We start from the raw sequence: 14049 nt of genomic DNA, 5'->3' as shown, positions 1-14049 counted from the left end.
CGTCAAGCTGAAGTTTGAGCTCTTACTTTTTTTTTTTCTATGCCCTATTTCAACAGCTTCTCCTTAGATCTGTCATCTTTGCTGAACCTAGAAGATGCCTCATATGTATTTATGGTTTGAGAGTTAAACTCAATTTGGAAATCCTTTTAACATTTCAGTACATCAAATTTTATCCTAATGATTGAGGATCACCAAGCATTTTTCCTTCAGACCCTACCAGTCGTTTTACATACCAGCATATCAACTATTAAAGTGTATTTCACAAGTACACCACAAAGCGAGACATAGACCGTAAAATGCATCATCATCTGACTGAGCTTCCCCATCTAAGACCATTCGATGTGGCCGCTTTTCTTATTCACCGTCACATAGTGAATGTAAGCTCACTTCGGAGGTTTCAAAGAAAGGGAACCTTCCCTGTGGTTTCCCACTAGAGGGTCGGCCATCGGTGGCTTTGTTTATGCGCAGGTCACAGCCCGATAAGCGTGCTCCTTTCTTCAAAGGAGCATCAGTTGTGTTTCCCGACTTGGAAACTAACCCTCAGCGACAGCCAACTGGCCCCTTTCTTGTGCCGGCTGCTTTTCTCAGGCGGCCAGGCGGTGGTGGCACGGATCCCACGTCCATTTATGGCCCTGCAGGGTGAGAGGGACACGGCCGGGACTCTCCATGTACGGTCCTCGAGGAGTCCGAAAGCGTGGTTGGGGTGTTCTTGGAGGCAGCAGCTAGACATTGTGAGATAAAAATAAATTGGCAGGAGATGTTTGCGATTCCAGTTCCAGTGTCTGCCAGGAGGGCAGAGAGCACGGGGGAGAGAGCAGAGAGTCCACGGAGCGCTGGGCGGCATCTGTCTCCTTCCCCCGAAGGGCTGCCCGTGACACTCCCCCAGCTCGCTTGTGCTCTTAGAGAGTTTGAGCTGCGTCCTTGTGACCATCCCTTATGAAGAGAAAGCTCCGTTCTGTGAGGCATCAGGGGAGGCACCAGAAGAGATCTTGAGAGAGGGAGAGGGAGGAAGGTGCTCGTGCAGGGGGCAGGCTGGCTGGTTTGGGGACAGGGTGATGCTGACCACCACTCTGTCTGTGTCTGAGGAATATCGTCCTAAGTGTCATGCTCTTATTATTCCTTCTGCCCATCTGGGTTTCTGGCGTCAAGAGGAGATCTGCAAAGTATCTTACAGAGTGTCTTGTGGCTTGTCAGCTGCGATTTAGAGACACTGAACTTTCATGGAGGTTCTGTCAAGGTTTCTGAGTTGTTTTAGTTTGGTGAGAACAGGTGATGTGTTGGCTTATGGGACGTCATCTCACATTAAGGAGACATTTATGGCCTGGCAAGTGCACGTACGGAAGTCTGAGGTGAACTGCTTTTGCGCAGGCGTGTTAGAAAGTATTTGGGAGCCACCAGAGGAAAAGGGTCTTGTCTCAAGGAAACTCCCAGAGTGAAACCCAGTCCAGTAGAAGGAACATGGAGGCAGAGATGGGATAGAGACTGAGAACAACTAAACCAAATTTGGAAGCTGGGACCAAGTCTTTGATTTAGCTTTTGCAATATCGTTCAACCAAGGAAACTGAGCTAATAATACGAACTATGCCTTAGAAGACCCTGAAGAAAATGGAAGGGTTGTATAAGATAATAAAGTCATCCAGGTTTTATATGTGGACTTGCAGAATGGTATTTATATGCTGTGCGTTAAAAGGCAGAAAGATAAATGAAATAACACCCCTCTACCTCACTTTCCCCCCAAAAAGGAAATTAGCGGCTTCATTTGTTGGTTTGTTTGGCTGGCAGTTTGAGTTGATGGAATAGACTAGTCTTACTGGCTGATTTTTAGATGTAGGTATATTGTTTCTTGATAGTGGATGTTTGAGACTGGGAATCGGTAGCATTATTGATTTGACCTCTCTTAAATTTTAGCAACTTCCCCAAAGACAGAGTGAGTTAGTGAGGAATGTGGACTATCTGAGTAATATGGTTCCCTAGTCGATTCATTTAGGGAATTGTTTGTACCCTGTATTCCTTCTTAAGAGTAAGGAAGGTAATATTCTTTGCTTCAGGGAACTCTCCTTTCTGTCCTCCCTCCCTCACTTTTTCCCAATTCTGGCCCCAAAGCAGCTCTATCTCTTCTGTGGCAGGTGTGCATCCTATTGGCTGGCTGGTATTTCTTGTTTTCTTTTTTTTTTTTTTCTTTTTCTTATTCTTTTTAAGTGGGGGAGGGGGTATAAAAATATGTGTATGGGGTACATGCAATAATGTTGTAATGATTTTTGTTTAATGGATAATTAATTGCAAAGTAATTGTTTGAATGATAACATGTTTGAGTAAATGCTAAATTAGTATTTTTTTTTCTAATATAATAATGAATTTGAAATCTAGCATTCCTGTAACAATGTGTCTCTGTTTGTCTGTCTGTGTCTGTCTAATAGTAATTAATATCTGTGGTCCGTGCCTGGAAGAGGAAGGACAGCTTTAAAGGAATAACAAAAGACTTTGTGTCTTAGACCCTTCGCAGGTGTTACAGTCGGGTGAAAGAACATGGTGTTGGGAAAAGAAAGAGCAGTTACACATTTGAACAGTTGGAACAGGTGTTTGGTCAGGGAGGATGGGATGCTCAGCCCTGCCAGCCTGTACTTATTAACAGTAGTGGCTTGTACCAGGAGCTGGAGTCAGATGGCAGCACTATGGAGGAGTATTCACAGGAGGACTGGGGAAACCACAGTCAGGATCTCCATGGCTACCCAACAGATCAGGAATTGGGTAAGAAAGCCGACGTATCTGCTACTCGTCTGTGTCTGTGTGTGGGTATATACCTCTATATGCGCACCGGGACTGGTACTGTCCCTACCGGCAGCACGAGGCATGGAGCCCGTTCATCTGGGGCACTGTGGGCGGCCTTGATTTAGCCTTAAACTGCCAGCAAGTGCTTGGTGTTGGTGATTTGGGTACCAGCAAACATCCTAAATCCACAGAAGAATTCCTCATTCTGAGCTGCCCAGGAAGCTGGGTGACAGAATCCTATGCCGTTTGGAATATCCTGCGCCTCTTCGTTCTGCGGTGCCTCCACGGGAACTGGCTCTTGGCTCAGCTGCTATAAAGGAACTACCTTTTTCCCTTTTCTGTTTGTGATTTGGAAATGGCCCCCTCCCAGACTTCGGTCTGAACAAAATATGAAGGGAAGCCTCGATTTATCTCAAAAAGGGCTCATATTTGAGCTTTATCAGCAGTCATATTCCTTCAAATTTCACAAAGGATTCCAACAACAGCTGAAATGATTTACCACCGTCTTAACGTTCAGAATGGAAATGAAACTCCTGGCCATCAAAGCTGAGCTTGTGTGGCCTAATTAAGAGGGTATATGTAAGTTGCTTTTTGTAGTAAATGCTCCAGTTTTGATTTTCGTGATGTGGAAGTCCTAATCACGTTTCTGCTGCAACCATTATAGCTTAATAGCGAGTTGTGTGATGAGTACTCACAAGTAAATGCTGTTACTCCCCAGTGAGAGAGTATAGTAGGATTGGCACTGTCGGTGTACTTCTCCAGCTCAAGATAATCAGCATTACTCGATCGTCATTCCTGATGCTAATTCAAAATAAACAGTATTAAATGCTAGTGTTTCTTATGAATGCTGTTTTGTTTGTTTGTTTGTTTGTTTAATCTCAAATATTGGAAGAGAGAGGGAGACAAGAAAGAGGCTTATAACTGTAGGATTAACACAATTTAAGAGAGAGACGTTAAGATTGGAAGAATAAGCCCTGGCCTGTGTGGCTCGGTTGAGCGTCGTCCCATGCACCACGAGGTTGCTGGTTGGATTGCCAGTCAGGGCACATGCCCAGTATGGCCTCGATTCCTGGTGGGGGGTGTGCAGGAGGCAGCCCATTGATGTTGTGCTCTCCTATCAATGTTTCTCTCTTTCTCCCTCTTCCTTCCTCTCTCTCTAAAAATCAATCAGTTATTCTTTAAAAAGAAAGATTGGAAGAATAAACAGGGCAGATGCTAAGCGATTACTATCGATTCACTTCAAAACAGTAACGAGGTCTGAATTACTTTGACATCCCATAACTCTGGTTTTGCCAGAGAGATTTAAGTCACCCAAATCTTTAGGAAAAAAAATAACATGCGGAATATGTGGATCCTGATATTGGGGAAATAATTCCTCTGTAAAACCTACATAGAAAATCTAAATCTCGCAGAATTATTTTCATTCTTGTTCCTTTAAAAATCATGTTTGCGGAGAAATTAAGCTTTAAGCTCCCAGCTAGAAATCTGCTGGTGACCTTGAAGAATTTTATACTTGTAGAGCTGGTTTCTGATCTTGCATATAAATGTATGCATCTCATTATAAAAGAGTTATATTTATAAATCTGGCATCGGGCAGCCGTTTGAGACTAGAATCAAGTCCTCGCATTGGGATGTGTGGATGAACAGTAAACATATAGCTACTTATCTGCATAAATGTATGCCACCGCTTAGGAGAATATAACTTGTTTCGAAAACTTTGCCTTTCAGATGAAATACCTGTCACAAAGAGAACATTAAAAATTAAACAAGAGTCTTCTGAAGAAGCACAGTAAGTAGACGCTTTCCTTCTCTACAAAGTGTATTCATCTCGGTTTAATGGGAAGGTGCCTCCTCCGCCATCTCACTGAGGAAGCACGTCTAGTCATTCTTCCTCACTCCCTTCGCTTAAGCTTTCCAGTGGTTAATCTAAAATGGTGAGCGTTTTACATACAACAAGAAGAAATAAATACGTTACATGAAAAGAAGCCTGTTTGTGGTGTTTGCCTGTGTGTGGATCTGGACACCTGGATGTTTTACTAAGATGGAAAGATGAGTCGCAGGACCCCGAGTTTATCTGATGTTAGGCAAGATGATAGGAGGGCTAGAGGACACGTAAATTTCTTAAGTTACATTTTGGGAATCAAAAAGCACGCTCTTGCCCGGCTGGCGTGGCGCAGTGGTTGAATGTCGACCTATGAACCAGGAGATCACAGCTCGATTCCCAGGCAGGGCACATGCCCAGGTTGCAGACTCGATCCCCAGTAGCGGGGCGAGCAGGAGGCAGTTCATCAATGATTCTCTCTCATCATTGACGTTTCTATCTCTCCCTCTCTCTCTGAAATCAATAAAAATATATTTAAAATAAAATAAAATTATGACATCAAAATACCCCAAAGGAAGGGTAACTTGGATGAGTATTTTACAAAATGAGGCTACCAGTCCAGACTTTCAGAACCCTGTTCTCCAAAGAGGCCATCGTGTCTTTCACTACGAAGTCCCATCTCTCCCTCTAACCACTCGGGACCTGCAGAGGAAGGTTGGTGTAACTGGGGGTGAACTTAACTTCACAGTATTGGGGTCACCAACCCCAAACCATCCGAACTTTTCCTATGATTGAGGTTTAAAAATCAGGAAATGTGACAGTTCTCAAGGACCGTCTCAACAACTGGGTCTCGTTCTCATTGTGCCCCATAGCTCCGAAGAGTGGGTCTGAGTCTTTAGCCCAGGGAGCTGCAGGCTGATCAGCAGGGCAGGAAGCTGAGCAGACTCTGCAGAAACATTAGCCTGTGCTGCCTCTTCTCCAGGCTCCTCCTCACGGGCTGAGGGCTTTGAGAGGTTCCCAACAGGCAGTTTATTTTCCAGTGCAAGTTTCCTCAGCGCTATTCCTTGCTGATGACTTAGGCCTGTGATAGTGCCGAGTAAAATCGTTCATTCGTTTGGGCGTTGGATTTCTTTCCCTGTGTGTTGCAGGTGGCATCAGCCTGAAGTAGCTGACACAACCTGTAGTAAAATACCATCCTTCATCCATGAGGAAGAGTCACCTATTCTGCTCATTTGTTCAACATATGTATCAAGTACCTTCTGTAGGTCAGGCATTGGGATACATCAGCGAGCAGACAAGAGTCTTTGCCTTCCATCCAAACTCCTTAGCCTAGTCCTTCTTGAGATCAGTAAAATATCTCAAAAGAGGCCCAGCCGGTGTGGCTCAGTGGTTGAGTATCAACCCATGAACCAGAAGGTCATGGTTCTATTCCTGGGCAGGGCACCTGCCTGGGTTGTGGGCTTGATCCCCAATGTGGGGTGTGCAGAAGGCAGCCAATCATTGATTCTCTCTGATCATTGATGTTTCTGTCTTTCTCTTCCTCTCCCTTCCTTTCTGAAATCAGTAAAGATATATTTTAAAGAATATTTCAAAAGAGGACAAAGAAGGATGGTGTCTCTGAAGTAAGTTTTTGGGGTGTGTGTTTTTTAAAGCATTGACCCATGGAGAAACATGGTCCTATATCTTAACCTCACAAGTAGCACATTATAAATATTGGAAAAGTGGCCAAGTGCCTTTGTGTCCTCACAAAGTGGTTAAAGGGAGAAGAGGGACAAGTTCCCAGGAACACAGTGATTTCATCTCGATGGCCACTCTGATGCTTGAGAAGCTCTCAAGGCACCCTGGAGGGTGGAGGAAAATCCAGGGCAGTGTTTGGCCTCAAGAAGCAGCTGATAGCAAAATATGTCACATCTTTGTCATCTCGCAAAGAAAGTCAAGGAGAGTAAGAGGTCAGACTGAGAATGACTGCATGGGAGATCCCTCAGTGTTAACTAAAGCTTTTCCCCTGGAAGATTTGAGAATTTAACAGGAAGTTTCCAGGGTCTGTCTCCTCTCAAGAAGCTAATAAACTGGCACGTACACCCTCTTTCTTGCACACGTTTGATGGTACATGAGTGGTTAGTTGAGTATTTTTGTAGCTTAAGTCTATAATTGTTGTAAAGGGTAATAGTTGGTTGCTAAGTTAATATTTAACAAACTTCAATCTTCCAGTATCAAAGATTTGCCATACCTGAGAAGCAAACTTGTAATTGCATATCCCCACATATATATGAATCATGGGATATCAGTTACAGTTATATGAGTTCAGCAGCATATGCAGAAAGAATTCCCTGCCTTTTCTGTCATAACTCTGTTAATTATCCAAATCAAAATTTCTTTATGTTTTTTCCCTTTATAAAATATTTTCTAGAACAGTCTCAGTTCATTATCTTGAATTTTTTTAAATCCTCACTCAAGGACATGTTCTTTTATTGATTTTAAAGAAGGAGGAAGAGAGAGAGAGAAAGAGAGAAAGAGGAGAGAGAGAGAGAGAGACATCAATCGGTTGCTTCCCGTACATGCCCCAACTGGGAATCGAACTCTAAACGTAGGTATGTGCCCTAACTGTGAATGGAACCCATCACCTTTTGGTGTACAGGACGACACTACAACCAACTGAGCCACCCAACCAGGGCTCATTATCTTAAATTTTTATCTCTTAAAAGCTAAGCCTAATATGGACCTTCTACATCTGAATTCTCAGATCTTAAATCTGTGTTGAACTAACAGTTCTTTTCAGTTTGGAAGAGGTAATGAATTTCTTCTACAAATAGAAGAAAATGTCATTTTCTTTTTGCAAGCATGTATCGGCCAAAATTATTGCACTTTCAGAATTTCCAACTTTGAAATTAAGATGTTCATTATTTTAAATGATACTGTATACCTTCCTCTTTGGTTGACTTATTGGGATGACACTGTTCAACATGAGCATATAGGTTTCAGGTGTGGGTTTCTATGTTACAAAATCTGTATATTGCACCGTGTGCCCACCATGCAAAGCCAAATCTTCTCCTCTCACCTTATATTAGGACTCCCACCCTCTTCCTTCTGGCAACCAACACACGGCTGTTTGTGTTCACGAGTTTCAGTCTTATATCCCACATATGAGTGAAATCAAACGGTTCTTAGCTTTTTCTGACTGACTTACTTCACTTAGCATAATGTTCTCAAGGTGGATACCTTTCTGAAGACAGCTTTCTTCACTTGCTCTTGGTTAGGTCTGAAGGCCATCATGCACATTATAATAGCCACTTAAAAACAATTCATGATCCTTGGGTTCTGAAGCCCTAGGGTCTTACATATCAATGGTTGCTAAGGTTAATACAGCCAGCCTATCTAAGTAATGGAAGGCAGCTTATCACTCATTCCTAGAAACTTCCTAGGGGAGAGTGTTCTCAGATTTTATACTATGGTTATCTCAACCTGCCCTGACCCATGTGGAAGCTACTAATCACATGTGTTTATTGAGCCGTAATTTCAAATTATAATGAAAAGTACCTCGCTCACACTGGCCACGTTCTGAGTGCGGATGCTAGCATAGTGGACGGCACAGATAGGGACTCTTTCCCTCATTGCAGGAAGTGCTGGACAGTGCTCATCTAGACCCCTGAGGGATTTGATTTTTATTTCTCTTTCTAGGAAGAGAGACATCATGCAGAATATCGTCCAGATTTTGGAATCAGTGCAGTTGAAATGGGAACTGTTTCAGAGCTGGACGGACTTTTCAAGGCTTCATCTTTCTAATAAACTGGCCATCTTCGGGATCGGTTACAACACCCGTTGGAAAGAGGATATCCGCTACCATTATGCTGAGATCAGCTCCCAGGTGCCCCTTGGCAAACGACTCCGGGAGTACTTCAACTCCGAGAAGCCCGAGGGGCGGATCATCATGACCCGCGTGCAGAAAATGAACTGGAAGAACGTTTACTACAAATTCCTGGAGATCACCATTAGTGAGGCCCGGTGCCTGGAGCTGCACATGGAAATTGACTGGATCCCCATTGCCCACTCCAAACCAACTGGTGGCAACGTCGTTCAGTATTTATTGCCAGGAGGCATTCCCAAGAGCCCAGGCCTGTATGCCATCGGCTACGAAGAATGTCTGAAGAGGCCCTCCTCCCCCCACATGGAGCCGAGTTCCCTGGACCCAGGAAAGGAGGGCAGGGTTGACCTGGAAACCCTTTCCGCACCAGCCTCGTTGCAGGTAGAAATAGAACCCACGCGGATCACCTATTGCTACCTCGGGATCGCTGAGGTCAGGACTCTGCAGCAGTGCTTGTTTTTACACTTCCAAGCCAATACCAAAACCTTCAGCAAGGACTGGGTTGGTATTAATGGGTTTTTGTCTCAGAACTGCATTGTGGATCCCGGAGTCTCCCCCAAATCCATCTACATCAAGTTTGTGGAAGTAGAGAGGGATTTCCTTTCCGCTGGCTCTTTAGTCGAGTGCCTGGAAAAAGCCATCGGGTACCGCTTAAAATTTAACAACTGAATGTCATCCTTCATAAGGATTTGGGCTCTTACCTCCCTCTTCTCACTCCCCGCGACCTGACCCAGACAGACTGTCCCTCATCCAGATGCTGCCATCAGACTCTCCATGGAAACTCTTTCCACCACTGGGCCAGTACAACCCTTAAAGGATCACACTAGACTCTGAGCAAACAACACAGACCTCACCTAAAAACGCTCACTTTGAGCAAATGAGATTTACAGCGAACTTGCATGGTGGGTCGACTGTTTTTTAAAAACAAAACATTTTTAAATGGGTATTAGAGCCCTAATATAAACAAACATAGGTACATTCCATATTGGACAAAACTTATACTTTGAGTTTCATATAAAATGGAAAATTTGTATTTTTTCCACAATGTTTCATTTTTACACATCTCTATGTCTCTATATAAGTATTATTTACAACCCTGAATAAATAAGCAATAGATAATGGCAAGTTAAATCTCGAGTCACAGTCAATAAGACTGTTTTTCAATATCACCTTTAGCTACTATTGTATATAATTTAGAGTTTCATTTTTTCACCAGCCAAGTGTTTTGCTATTCCCAATCAGTGTTGCCTGCAAAGACCTTCGTTTCTGTGATGTACCAACTTGACGGTTGTGTTGCCGTTTAAACTTTTTTTAAAAAAAAATTAAAGTAATTCCTGGCCTCTTGGCGTAGTAGTTGAGCTTTCTGTAGCAGAGGGTGGCCACGCGGGCAGTGGCTGCTGTGCTCTGACTTCCTGCTGAGAATGAACCGCGCAAACAGCAGATCTTCACTTTCTTGCACTCTCTGCACCCCAATGTCATTATTTCTTGTCAGAGTGTACCCAAGGCCATTGGACATTGCATTTTGTATTTATTTATTTTTAAATGACTACGGTATTCCTTCTGACCTCGAGTACATTAAAGTATAAGAGACTTTCATTCCTCATCTTTCTACGCAGTAACCAGGGGCAGCTCTCCCAAGGAGTAAAGTGGAGGATTGGCGTCATCATGTTGCCTATTAAAAAAAAGAAAGAGCCGAGGCCGGTTTGGCTCAGTGGATAGAGCGTCGGCCTGTGGACTGAAAGGTCCCAGGTTCGATTCTGGTCAAGGGCATGTACCTTGGTTGCGGGCACATCCCCGGTGGGGGTTGTGCAGGAGGCAGCTGATCAATGTCTCTCTCTCATCGATGTTTCTGACTCTCTATCCCTCTCTCTTCCTCTCTGTAAAAAAAATCAATAAAAAAAAAAAAAAAAAAAGTTAAATTTGTAGTTTAAAAAAAAATTGATTAAAAAAAAAAAGAAAGAGCCCAGCTGGCGTGGCTCAGTGGTTGAGCTTCAGCCCATGAACCTGAAGGTCATGGTTCAATTCCTGATCAGGGCACACGCCTGGGTTGCAGGCTAAATCCCCAATAGGGGGCGTGCAGGAGGCAGCCCATCAATGATTTCTCTCATCATTGATGTTTCTATATCTCCCTCTCCCTTCCTGTCTCTGAAATCAATAATTTTTTTTTTTTTAAAGAGAGAAGAGCCGACAGAAACATCCAAAAAAGTTTTTAAGTGATCCGTAGGGTAGGAAATGGGGAGGTATCGGTCCATTAGAAAGATGACTAGCACATTTCGGTCTTTCCGAGATTTCTGTGGGTCAACTAGCACTCCACTTAGAGGTCAGGACTCGTGACGAAGAGCCAGCTTACTGGTAGGGTAGTCAGAGGTCACTTTGGTGTCACGGTGGGGACTTGTTAGATTGGCTATCTGTAATGATTCCCTAACAGCTCTCGGGTGCTCTGCTCTAAGTGGGCTGCAAATCCAGGTAAGAGCTATAATTCTCCCTGTTTTTCTATACAATTGAAGATAAAATTACATATTGATAAGAAATATTATTTCCCACACCAGTGATTTTTCTCATTCTGATATCTCTTGGTTGGTTGGCACTTATTTTTCTAGTGGCTAGAGAGCTTATAATCAACGTCATTTGGGTCTAGGTTTGTGGAATCGGCTGTTTTCTGATGTGAGCTGCTAAAAACAGGTGCTAGTTCAGAGAGAGTATAAATATTATGGGCTGTTTGAGTGTAGCACCCCCTTTCCCTGGGCACAGTCTGCAGGGACAGGCCTTGGGAAATTCTCATGCGTTTGCTCTTCTCTGCAACTTGAAATTGTAGTCCAAGCGTGTTAAACTCAAACGGTGGGCTTGTTGTAGTCCTACAGTCCTATAGTCCTTCCTTGAGGGGGCCAAGGCCACCAGGGAGCACAGGGGGCGGGGGAGGGGCAGTTAAATTAAATTGGCCAGAATGAAGCTCCATGGACCATCTTGTGGCAATAACCCTACAGTATTCAGTGCTAAGAGCTGCAGGGGGGAAGCATTATTACCAGCACTACATCCCTAAAACTTTGCCGCTGATCCACCCCAAAACTAGTTATGCTTCACTTTCCATCGCTGTTAAGTACTTAGCTCCAGCGGAGCATTTTGTGAGCCTTGCTTGAGATGGTTCAGATCTACCTCACCTTACAGAGAATGGCACTGCCAGACCGCTGTGAGCAGCGAGGGGAAGATGGCAAGACTGGTCCAGTCCATGATTCCACCATTGGGCTCGGGATGGGTGAGGGATGGCGGCAAGAGGACAAAGCCGAGCATCGAGAAATGGAGACCTGGAAAGAAAGTAGCATGTTGATACTGAATATCCAGTCTCGTTGGCCAGGACATTCTAGAAAAGAGGGCATCCAGGTGTCAGAAAATGACATGTGTGCTGCTAAAAACAAAAAGTGGACTATTTAGACCTTAATGAAGCTTTGTAACTGATTCGGGGGTGGTGGAGGCACTATATTCAAACCTAAGGATCTGCATTAGAAAATACTTAGAGATGTAGGATGAGGTATGACTGGAGAAACGCTAGTCCCCTGCAAGTCTCTTACATGGAACTGTGAACTTGGCCCCTGCACACAACATGGTTCCCAGGCAGCTCCCAGGTCACTCCCAGGTCATCTGTGCCAATGTTCTCATTTTACACAAGAGAGCAATGTTCACCCTAAAATGCATCATGGCAAAAACTTAAAGTCATGGAGCTGCTGTGCTAACTTCTACCACTTTGACGGCCTCAGGCTCAGAAGCAGAAGGGATTGGGACAGGAGGCAGTGTGGACATTCGTTGATTGGGGCGAGGGCAGTGGAGGAGTCCTGAAGGCCCGGTGCTGTGTCACATGGAAACGGTCACTGCCCCCAAGTCTTGGGCTGCAGCTTTACTTTCAACGCCGCACTTTATTTGGGACCCGAATTACAAAGAAACAATGAGCTGCCGAGAATGAGCGTTGAGACTATACCTTGGATGCGCGCAGCCTATGCAATTGGATGCTTGGGTATTCCTGGGACATACAACCAAGAGACTTGGTACTGCGTTTCTGAAGTTCCTAATTTTGGGAGACAACCCTCATCTGGAAACAAAGGAGAGGTGTTTACAAGAGGGTTTGCAATAGAATAGAAAGAGCAAGCCAACACTCCCCCCCCCACCCACACACACACACACACAATCTATGTGACAATTTCAAGTGTGTAGGTCGCTGCATAAGGGTATGAGATGGGCAGTTAATCTATTTCTGTTGCCTTGGCTGCCACTGAGTTGCCCAGTGTTAGGCTGCAGAGCTGACCCTGGCAGTGCTGTGTTTGCACAGGCATTTCTCAGAGCCACTGCCCCGCCGGTATTTAAAGAGCCGCCAGGCAAGTCGCGCTAGGACGCAGCAGCCGGGAGGGTCTGTGCGCAGCGCAGGCAGCGGGCACAGACTCAATGTAAGAGCAGAACTCGGGGATCCCATGGAGTCCAGGAGGCCCGGCTGCCCTTCTCCCCCTGCCAACAGCCACCCGCGCAGGCAGCGCCAGGAGTTCGTGGTTCTGCTTTGCGTCCTCGGTGGCCTCTGCGCGGAGGTTGAGCTGTGGCGGGATGTTTGAAGCATCTTTGTTTTGGGTGTTGGGACGCGAGAAGCTGGAACAGGTGCGTGCGCTTCCTGGAGGGGCCGCGGCCGCTAGGGGGCGCGCGCGGGGAGGGAGGGGCGGTTAAATTAAACTCGCAGGAAAGAGATCTAGTCCCGGGGAATAAAGCCACAGGGGCTCCGTGCGGCCTCCCCGCAGCCCCCTCCTCCCCAGGGAGCCCCCTCCTCCCCAGGCAGCATGCGGTCCAGCGGAGGATGTTTGCAAAGGTGAGTCTTCCGTTTCCCACGCTACTCCCAGGGCGTCCTCCCGCCGGTCTTTTCCCCGCCCAGCTCGTGGGACCAGGCACTAGACCCCGCGACCTGCGAGCCCTCCCCTCGCCGCCCCAAGGAGGACAGGGTCCCCGCGTCCCCACGCAGGCGAGTCCCTTGCGGGCCTGACTTCCTGCCGAGGGGCCTCGGGCTTCTCGGCTCAGGTGGCCATAACCCGCCCGCTGACCCGCTCCTCCTCGCGGCTCCGGCCCAGCACCCCGTGCCTCCCCACCCCCCCACCCCCGCCCTGGGAAAGCGGTCATTCCGGGTTGGGCGCCTTCCCCGCCGGCCCCCCCACACTGCGGAGCCCCCATGGCCCCGGGAAAACCGTTCCCCTCTTCCTCCTCCACCAGGCAGGCCGCTTGGGTTAGGCTCGGAGCCTGTTAGTCGGGGGACCAGTGCCCTGCGGTTTACGGTGTGGGGGTGTGAGTGGTCCCTGGACACCGAGGGGTCCCCCAAACCTCCCTCCCTCCCTCCCATCCTCCTGCCACCCGCCCCGCGGAGAGGAGAGATGGTGGCTGCGCTGTGGCCGCCGGGACCCTGGTCTTCCCGGCCCCAGGCCGCGGGGAGGGCGCCGGCTTACCGCACCCCGCCCTGCGCGCTGACCGGGTCAAAGCCACCAGGTCCCCGAGCTCCGGGAGGGTCACCCGCGTGCCCCGCCCGGGAGGACAGCGACCTCTCCGCCCCTTCCAATGCCCCGCCCCCTGTCCCTGC

General features: G+C 46.6%; 1 protein-coding gene and 1 long non-coding RNA gene across 4 annotated transcripts; one reads left to right on the top strand and one right to left on the bottom strand.

Moving 5' to 3' along the window:
* Nucleotides 1-591: 591 nt before the first annotated feature.
* MSANTD2 (Myb/SANT DNA binding domain containing 2) lies at nt 592-9484 on the top strand. 2 transcript variants are annotated; one of them, XM_054712650.1, is made up of 3 exons: nt 592-2748; nt 4498-4558; nt 8270-9484. In XM_054712650.1, exons 1-3 carry the CDS (start codon nt 2673-2675, stop codon nt 9120-9122), a joined length of 990 nt encoding a protein of 329 aa, XP_054568625.1. In that variant the 5' UTR covers nt 592-2672; the 3' UTR covers nt 9123-9484. The 2 variants fall into 2 exon arrangements, with proteins under 2 accessions (XP_054568625.1, XP_054568626.1); XM_054712651.1 differs by lacking the exon at nt 592-2748 and adding an exon at nt 2785-3348.
* On the bottom strand, nt 8996-13978 carry LOC129148106 (uncharacterized). 2 transcript variants are annotated; one of them, XR_008555278.1, is made up of 4 exons: nt 13919-13978; nt 12424-12534; nt 11612-11755; nt 8996-9080 (listed from the first exon to the last, which is right to left on the bottom strand). It is a non-coding gene; the product is annotated as an uncharacterized LOC129148106 (long non-coding RNA). The 2 variants fall into 2 exon arrangements; XR_008555277.1 differs by lacking the exon at nt 13919-13978 and adding an exon at nt 12959-13049.
* Nucleotides 13979-14049: the final 71 nt, after the last annotated feature.

The sequence above is a fragment of the Eptesicus fuscus genome, chromosome 23, assembly GCF_027574615.1.
Source record: "Eptesicus fuscus isolate TK198812 chromosome 23, DD_ASM_mEF_20220401, whole genome shotgun sequence".
NCBI classification, from domain to species: domain Eukaryota; kingdom Metazoa; phylum Chordata; class Mammalia; order Chiroptera; family Vespertilionidae; genus Eptesicus; species Eptesicus fuscus.
The sequence above is the reverse complement of the archived record's forward strand: the minus strand, read 5'-3'. Positions and strand labels throughout refer to the sequence as shown.